Raw genomic sequence first — 9814 nt, forward strand, 5'->3', positions numbered from 1 at the left:
TATACTCCATTATTTTACTCTCATACTTGAAAGTTGAAACTCTATTACTATCTCTTAGGGACTGAATAGAGTATTTTTTTTTTTCTTTTTTCTAAAAGTTGGGTTAGGTTTAGTTGCATAATTTGATTAATTGGCGAGTTTACCACAACTAACTCCAATTCTGTCTGCCGCATCAACTGACACTTATTGACGCTGGCCTATTTTTCAATTGAGGGGGTTTAACAGCCTATTTGGATTTGAAACACTAAACTGAGAAGTAAAAAACATGAAACGCCGAATGCTGAACTCTTCAGACTGCACTAAACATAATACTCCAGTACACAAATTCTAATGAAAAAAGAAAAAGTACCAACTCGGATATTTGATTTGTGATTTGTCACTTAATCATTGCGAACTTGCAAGTTGGTGGGATTGAATTTAAGAACTGAATAGACCCGTGTCAATTTTTATTTATTCTGAATGTCGAATCAAGCATTTTGCAAGATGCACAAGTCCCAGATAGGGGCCCAGCGATGGCCCAATTTCACCCACCCGATGTATGTATGGATATATGCCGCTCTGACTGTCAGATCGGGCAAATTTCATGAATTATTGGGTCTTACTTATCTATCTACTTAATACTCCCCCAATTTGCCTTACTTTCCTTATAGACCATATAAAAAAATCTTTTTCATTATTTTTGAAACTTTTTAATTCCAACTATACACTTAACATGTTTTGCATTTTGATACATTCTACGTATTTTTAGTTAACAACCACAAGATTCAAAAGCATAAGTATTAAGTATTTACTTTCTTAAATTCTGTATCAAGTCAAATCAGACAAATAAATTGAAACAAAGAGAGAGCATATACGACCTATTATCCGTGGGAATTCAGTAAGAAAGTTAACTTTAACGAGTTGTTACTAGGGTTAGGGTATATACTAATAAGGCGTGATTCGGATAACAATTTGATGGTGTTGTTGGTGGTTAACTTCCAAAAACATTAAAAGAAAAAAGAAAAAAAAAAACTGATCAAAATTGAAAAGTTTTTCTATTTCACTAGTTCCGGTTCGGGCGAGATGCGAAATAATAGAGAATTCAACTAGAGGCAAAGTAGCAATTGCATTCGGTAATCTACACCCTCATTTAACCTACATCCAGTTCATAACATTAAGAAATTATAGTATTTAACAAACGAACAATGATTGTACTTAATAGCTCAAGTTATTAGAGATTTGTTAAGGCAAACTGTTATTTTATGAAAAGTTATTCATTGACTAAAGATTGTGATGCTAATGATGCCTACATCTTTGTATTGTGAATGAGATATATCAGAGTACTGCACATGCATTTGAAGTAATTATTTTATTTATGAAAGCTTTAAGTACTGGATTTGGTCTTTGAAAGTTGAAACTGGTTCAGGGTCATCTTCAAGTGCTCTAGAGAGAAAATTGGTGATAAAATTCTTCACAAATTTATTGTAGCATGATGAGCTTCTGCTGCTACTGCTCGTCATTTGGCCCAAATTGAGTTCAGGCACCCTCAATACTGTATACGTTATGATTGCATTAAGAATCATACTAAAAATGGGAAGTGTACATGGGAACATGCCTCAAGTTCAATAATATACGACCATAACTTCGTGCAAAAATAACTGAAATTTAGTCTTATATGACTAAACTTCATGCAAAAAAATGGCTGAAATTGCTTGCTTGCAAATTGCAACAAAAATGGCTGAAATTGCTTGCTTGCAAATTGTCTGAAGTTTAGCTGGTGCAGACGGGTATGTCTAAAACTCGCACGTTGAAAATTGATTAAAAATGGCTAAACTTATAAAATGTTAGAAACTCTGGCTATGGCTTAAATGAGGGTCTTGAAATCAAAGTACTTGCACGGTTTTTCCTTCAAATAGATTGTCTTTAATTTTTACCTTTCAAATGACCTGGTTTTTAACTTTTGTCCTTCAAAATCGAACTTATGCTTAGTGGATCATAAGTTCCTTAAGGATGTTGGCATAATTTGTGGATATTATGATCCGTAACTTATGCTCTTCTAGGCATAAGTTTAATTTTGACGGACAAAAATTAAAGACCAGTCCATTTGACGACAAAAATTAAAGGCCAGTCCATTTGAAGGTCAAAAATTAAAGACCAGCACAGCGAATGGGGACAGAAGTGCAAATGACTGTGTACTTCGCCGATGCAAACATATAATTGGGCCATAGAACGATGAGTTTGCAACATTTTTTTTGCGCGGATTGTTCTTTTTTGGGGTGGTCTTTAATTTTTTTTTCTCAAATTGCTTGTCTTTAATTTTAATCCTTCACTTAAAAAGGTGATAGAAAATATCTCGAGATTTTGATTTTAAACCCCGCTCAATTAGAAAAAAAAAATTGCAAGGCAATACTCTGCAAAAAGTCTGTCTTATGCGGTAAACTTTGCCTTAAGGCAAAATTAAATATCTGTCGGAGATGGTAGATTTTGCCTTGAGGCATAACTGAAAATCTGCCTTGCCTTGCTATTTTTTTTAATTTTTATGACTAAGCTAAAATTCAAACCCAAAACCTCAAAATATTTTAGGCAAAAGATAAAAATTAAAGATCAAGAGACAAAAATTAAAGCCCACGCCCCCTCCCCGAACGAAGGTCAATCGTGCAAATTGCCCTGTTTGTAAAAAGGGGAATTTGTCAGGGGCCTCTGATGTGCGAGTCAATTTGGAAGTAGTGTTTCGCACTCACGTCACTGATAAGTGAAGCGCAGCTTGTAATGGTCATGGCGGATCCCGATAAAGAAGAAGAAGTCGCAATAACAGAAGCCCAGTTGGAAAACCTTAAGCGATGGGAACGTACACGGAATTTTCAATCTCTTTCCGTTTACTCTATGTTCGCGATCCATAAATCGTCCAGTGACTTCGCCGTTTTTCCACCGGTCAACCACGAGAACCTTTACATATCCACAAATTCCGTTAATCAAACTCATAGCCAGTCATCCTCACCGCCGCTTCCGTCATCTCCGTCGTTATCATCATCATCCTCATTTTCACCTTCCAATCGAGATAACGATGATTCTTCCTACTCATTCGCCGCCTCAGATTCTAATTTAGTGGATCCACCAAAATCTATTCCAAATAGTCCTCGGGCCCCAGCCAGAGTAGCTTATAACCACCGAGGGAGATGGTGGAATATGGGACTACAAGTGTTGTTTTCTCGAATCAACGGCATTGGTATATTTTCTCGAAGGGCTGTAATGAGTATTTTCTCACCGTTTGGAATGGCGGCAATGCTTGTGATGTTAGGGTATTTTCGTTGGCGACGGAGATTGATTAGAGAACAGAGTAAAGACCAACTGAGACGCACCATTAAAGCCAAAGATGAGGTCTGTCAAGTGTTTGCAAAAAAATCCCATTGTTAAGTTTCTAATGAGTTCCAATATCTAACTACATTATTATTGTGTTATAATCCCTGATTGTTCTTCTTCTGCAGAGAATAAATCAACTTCTAAGTCAAATAGCAGAGATGAATCAGGTATTTGTGGCTATGCACAAACGTAATCTGCCCAACAATTAGCTGAAATTAGTATATGTAGTAGTATGGGACAATGGTTATTAGCTACTCTACTGATGATGGGCACACTCATCGGTATCATGCTCAATATGGACTTTCTGTAGAATGATGATTGACATTTATGAGGATGCCCTAAGTCCATTAACATATTGTGTATTACGTAGTTTGGAACTCAATTCTTACGAATATACTGTATCAGCTTCATTGTTTGTCTAGATACTCAACTCTGAATCTCCAAGTTAACAATATATGCAAATGGCCGATGATGTGACTGCTAGCTAAGCATCATCTGTCCTTTTATTCCACAGATATAACACCTGGGACCTGAAAAAGTCCTTGATCTAATATCTATAAGCAGGGGTCTGCGCTCACTATTAATTCTAGGCCAGTCCATTCCTTTCACTTTGACCTTTCCCTTATCGCTTTCAACTTTAATCCTTCCTTTAGACTCATTACCTTATGCAACTGAACTGGTTGGCTCTCTGTCCTGGTCGTTTGCTAGGTCGACTCACTCTACCAAGAGGCGACAAAGGCTGGAACTCATTGTAGTTGGCTAAAGCCTACTATTATCTTTCTGTTTAACGTACATCCTGTAAACAGATCTGTATCTTAAGGATATCCCATTTATTGGAAAACCTGCAATCTAAGATTGTGACAAAGAACAGCTTTTAAGAATCAACTAGGAGAGTCGTGCAACAATGAGGAAGAACAAAATTGACTGTGAATTATATAGTTTGTTAAAAATGATACCTACACCATCACCAGGGAAGAAAAGTACTATTTGCTAGTCCTTGGCTTCTGGCCAGTACTCTATCCATCCTAAAGTGGATGGCCTGAATCTGGTTCTTCGGCGTCAAACTCAGTAGCTTTCTAATGCTAGGGGGTGATTGTATTTTAAGTTTTTTTCTTCTCCTCTGTTTTCCGTTTTCCCCAAACACAGCTCAGACACGTAGATAGTACTGTACATGAAATGTCCCATTTCTGAACTCCCGAACAATGAATGGAGGAAAAATTGAAAGAGACTGGCTGATTATTCGACATCAATCAACTGCAAAGTATAAAACCACGTTGACAGGAATATTGGATGATATATTGATATATATGTGAATGCCTTGCTCCAACGATTCTATGTAATGGCATTGTAAATGATAATTTTGTGCAGAGCTTGTGGAAATATGATGGAACTAGTCAAACTTTGACAAAAAGGCTGAAGAATGAAAGGTGTATTAATACTGGTACATTTCCAAGTTCAAATAACAACTTTATGGTCCACTATCATATATCAAAAAATCATTAACCAAAAGAGAAAAAAAACGACCAAGAATTGCAATTTTACAAGTGTGATCACATCTTATACCTCCCAGTGCTGGAGGTTGAGAGTGAGTACTTATGTTGAAGCTATCTAGAAAAATTCTATTCATTCTATTTGATTTCAGCTTTCTTTTCCAAGCACATCATTCATACAGTTCAAAAGTCATCTTGCTGAGAAACTAAAATGTTGCTAGAAATAAAGAAACCTAACACAAACTTCATCCGTGGGAGAAAAATAAAACGCATTTCCAATCCCCATGTTGCAAGGATTGACCACCAAAGTACCAGAAGAAGCACGAGCACTTCATTCCAAGAGTGCCATTCTCATCCAAAACAGATCAAAACCTTTGTCGCACCCTGTGGAAGATCCATAAATACTGTTATTATGGACGGTAAAAGGTCAAGAAACTTGGGAAATGTTTAGACCACGAATAACAAATAGTGTATGAAAATAACAAATTCTGTCTATTACTTCTGACACTATGGTGCAGTAGAGAGAACAGCTTCAGAAATAGAAAGTCTAGACTAGCAGTATCTTCAGTTTCAATGGATTTGCATGACAGTTAATATGCAGCGCCTTAAAACCAAATCCAGACCAACTTGTATGGGACTGACGCGTAGTAGTTGTTCATATAGTTTAGAGTGTAGACATAAAACAGAGGGACTCAACTATATACGAGGTGACTCAAAAAATCATTGAAATGATTTGCCATGCTTGACTAGACCAATCTGCTAGACGAACTAATTGATTTCTAAAACACATCGGCTACATCTCTCTCTCTCTCTCTCTCTCTCTCTCTATATATATATATATATATATAATTAGCACATTATCACAGGAAAATTAATTAGCACATTAATACAGTTACTAATATAAGATTGAAGTCGAAAGATAAAGATAAAGATCAAATCAAAATCTAATGATGAACTAGATAAGCCAATAATTTCTGGTGGATGTCTTGATGTGCTATCCATAAGCAGATACTTCATAAGAAGAAAACAAACAACAATTACTATGCCTCAATCTCAATCTAGTTAGGATAGGTTATATCTATATAGTGTATTTGTGAGGATTCATCACATACTAACCAGTTCTATGCTGTGGCTTTAACCTACCACAATCCTCCTCCTTATGATAAGAAAAGACAATCAAAATAGACCACAAGCGAATGGCGATATAAAACATTTTAATTCGAAGACATGCTAATCCACACTCTCAATAAAAACAGTCCTCTAGACCAGTCGCCCTCACACACACACCAGGGCCCAAGCCTAAGGTAATGCATGCTTTTCATGAGAGCTAAGGGCAAGTCATCAATACTACCAACTAGAAGATGCCCCACCTCAGAGTAAAGAGGAGAAGGAAGAACTGCCAAGATTCTCAATCTCCCAACTCACAAACATAGCAGAGTTTACAGAGAGAAAAAGTAATCAACCCTGATATGTCAACATCAATCTAGCAATTAAACAAAGCATTTTCTACAAGAAATTCCATTTTTACACTTCCCCTCCCTTTTTTTTTATTTGGGGTTGTGAAGCTAAAAGGTCTTTTCACAAAAGGGCCCTGCTAGAGTTATGCCAATTAACACACATTTAACTACTTGGAAAACCCAACAGCACAGAACCAAAGCTAATGTCAGACATTCAACTACAAGCCAAATTGGAGTTTCCATGTACTATGCTTGACTATCTAAAAGGAGATAGGGCGATGTGGGAGGAGAAAAGAAATGAATAGTGATTGTGCATCAACAATTTAACAGTTATGGTAAACATCAAAACTAATGAGAAACTAAAATCTCATCAACATATTCGGAGTACAAGTTATTCAAGAATGACCGAAACACAATTAGGATATGCGCTACGGTTATTCTGGTTCAAGAGGTAGCATGATGCAGAAGGAGCTATGACATATTTACATTACTGAGTGTGTTACAGATCTAACCTACAAATTCAACAAACCAAAATGATGTTCTCATATACCTGCAGATTCTTATGTGCAGAAGCTGGTGTGGCCACTAGCTCTGAGTTTCTATGCTCTCATGCTTTGCATGTCGAACATCTAACTCATCTACATACTGCAGCGGATTATCAGTTTCATTCCTAATCCTTTTGATGTTAGGGCTCAACAAGCCCTTATGTCTAAACCCATACAAGTTAAGCACTTGATTATCTGCAAAGTTGAAAGCCCTCTCCATATTTTTCAAGCACCTTTCAGCAGGGTAATCTCCATAGCTCCCACACGGCTTGCATCCAACAAAATGTGTCACAAATGGCCATCTCTCATCGCCCAAACCCGGATGATACTTCTCAATCATCTCCTCGTATCTATCAACTAACCCTGCCCAATATCCATGTAGATAGTAGGAATTCTCAATGAACACATTGTCCATCCACTGATCCTTCTGTGAAATCAGCAAGTATATCAATGCAGACTGATCATCCGCTTCAAATGCCGGTCTACCCTTTAAATTAGCAGTCAAAACCTTCCCAGCTTCTTCACGAACAGGACCTTTAGGCCCCATTGGTGCCCATGCATCCAACAAATCAAGTGACCACTGACAATTCCTAAAAAGAAAACTACCAGTGTTCACAGCAATCCATGATTTCTGATCAAACAATAGATCTGGGTAACCATGAATAACAAGATTGTGATCTTTATACTTAGAAAAAGGGATCTCAAATACCATATCAGTAAATAAAGCATCACTATCCATCCACCAAATCCACTCTACTTCAGGATGCGACAACATTAGCCTACGAATCAACGGCAATTTAGCCCAATACCCAGCCATTTCATTTTCCAAATGAGCTAAATTATAAACAATTTCAATCCCATGGATCCTACAATAATCAATTTTGTTCTTTATAGATTTCAACAAGTAATGATCCCCAATTGGATTATCACAAGGGTTTGGCGGTGAACCCGTAACAAGCAAAACACGAGGCTTACCTTGAACAAAGCTAGGAAATTCAGGGTTTTTCTGAAGCCATAGTTTCCTGTCTTCATCCCAAGTAGTAATCTTCGGGCCTAAACTGTAAGTCTCATTAAGGCTGAAAAAACTACCCGACTGGTCCACCGGGTCATCCGGGTCCTTGTCGGATCGGATCTCGTCTAGGATCCGGTTAGTCTCTTCGATAAGATTGGCGTTCTCGGCATCAGGTCCTGAGGAAGCTAGGTTGCCGAAACCAATAGTGCCACGTAGGACAAGGATAGTGACAAAGCCACAAAGGATAGTGATTTTAATGTTGTTGAAAGTACGTTGGATCTGTCGGCCACGTGGTAAGATGGAAGTGTTCCGGCCAGTGGCGGTGCCGCCGTTGAGTGTGGCGGTGGTGGTAGGGAGTGCTCCACCAGGTCTTTTCTCTGGACCCATTAATTCCAGTTCCCTATTTTTTGTGTAAAGAGATGAAATTTGGGTAATGGGGTTTTAGAGGAGAGGAAAATAGTGTGACATGAGGGAGTCAAAGGCGTGTGATTACTGAAGAAGAAAGAAAAGCATAGAAGACAGATAGGAAGAGACAAGCACCGACGTTGGACTGTAGTTTTTCTGGGGAAACTACAGTAAATTATTACTAGTGCTGTAATGATTTGTTTCCTTAATTTAGCTTTTGTGCCTCTGTTTGAGTTTAGTTTATTACTCAAAATGCCGCTGTTTACGGGCTGGATTTAACGCGTTATTATGAAGCCCATGTTCTTTCTTCCTCAGTTTGTTGCAACTAACATTTAAATAGTCATACCCCCCTGCATGTTTTTCAAATGATGAAATGAGTCCTCTCTTTTTTTTTGGATCACAACGATCTAGTCTTTAAGTTCATTTTATTTCATACCCACCGCTCCGCGGAAGAAATCAAGAAATAGTAAGATAGATTTAGGGCCCGTTTGGCCATAAATATCAAAAACTTTTTCATTTTTTTTTGGAATTTTTGAAGTTGGAGTTGTATTTGACCATAATTTTTGAAATTGTAATTTTTGGTGAAATGTAGTGTAAAAAAGTGAAAAAAGTTGAAATTTTTTGAAAAACAAGTTTTTCTTGTTTTCAGTATTCCGGAATACAATTCCGGAAAAAAGTGAATAATTTTTATGGCCAAACGCTAAAAGTGAAAAAAGTGAAAAAAAATTCTGAAAAAAAGTGAATAATTTTTATGGCCAAACGCCCACTTAGTGCTGGCAAGTGGGCCTAGAATAGATTCTCCAATAGATTTTGACTTTCTAATAATAGAGGTAAAAACTTACTCTTTCAAATTAAAGTCAAAGTTGAAAGATTAAGGTGAAATTTAGTTTACCGTTAATCTAGGAATATGGGTGTAGAGTGAATAAAATTCAGACAAATAGAATTTCAAATGCTAGTCATGCACAATCACAATTATCTCAGGAACACGGGAGTTCAACTAGTAAAGGTAAAATTAAAAGCTTTCAATCTGAACAATCAAATTATACTACTAACGCTTATTAATAATGTGATTCAGTGAAAATTAAGCATCTAATTTCATATGATAAAAATAGTGTTTTGTTGTCTTTGCAATGTTATTACTCCATCCATTTCATAATAAGTGACTTTTTAGGTTTATACACACCGCTTAAGAAAGTGCTCACTCCTAAAAAATTATGAGTGTTTTTACTAACTTACACCTAATTACATGCCTAGAAAAGAAAAGTTTAATGATTGTCGATTATGTAAATAAGGGTCATTTTGGAAGAAGAAGATCAATTTCTTCTTGAAATCCTAAAGCACCACTTATTTTAAAATAAAAATGAAAAGCCTAAAAAGTTAATTATTATGGAATGGAGGGAGTACGTCTGATTATTAAAACCTAGACACTAGTAATGCATAACCTCAATTTTCGGCAATTCAAATCATAATTAAAGAACCGTTATTTAAGTATGTCAGTTCATTTTGAATGACCAATTAGTTTGCATTTCGTATCTCTCTCACCTAGAGCTGAATGAGATCTATGAT

The 9814-nt window shown here is 36.7% G+C and overlaps 2 protein-coding genes across 2 annotated transcripts; one reads left to right on the top strand and one right to left on the bottom strand.

The window, feature by feature from the left end:
* The first annotated feature begins 2617 nt into the window (after positions 1-2617).
* LOC132632915 (uncharacterized) lies at positions 2618-3850 on the top strand. The gene is made up of 2 exons (XM_060349067.1): positions 2618-3357; positions 3465-3850. Exons 1-2 carry the CDS (start codon positions 2749-2751, stop codon positions 3546-3548), a joined length of 693 nt encoding a protein of 230 aa, XP_060205050.1. The 5' UTR covers positions 2618-2748; the 3' UTR covers positions 3549-3850.
* A 903-nt stretch (positions 3851-4753) lies between these two features.
* On the bottom strand, positions 4754-8556 carry LOC132632914 (probable xyloglucan 6-xylosyltransferase 5). Its single transcript, XM_060349066.1, has 2 exons — positions 6837-8556; positions 4754-5213 (listed from the first exon to the last, which is right to left on the bottom strand). Exon 1 carries the CDS (start codon positions 8228-8230, stop codon positions 6872-6874), a length of 1359 nt encoding a protein of 452 aa, XP_060205049.1. The 5' UTR covers positions 8231-8556; the 3' UTR covers positions 4754-5213; positions 6837-6871.
* Between the last annotated feature and the right edge of the window lie 1258 nt (positions 8557-9814).

Source organism: Lycium barbarum, chromosome 3 (genome assembly GCF_019175385.1).
Source record: "Lycium barbarum isolate Lr01 chromosome 3, ASM1917538v2, whole genome shotgun sequence".
In the NCBI taxonomy this organism is placed as follows: Eukaryota; Viridiplantae; Streptophyta; class Magnoliopsida; order Solanales; family Solanaceae; genus Lycium; species Lycium barbarum.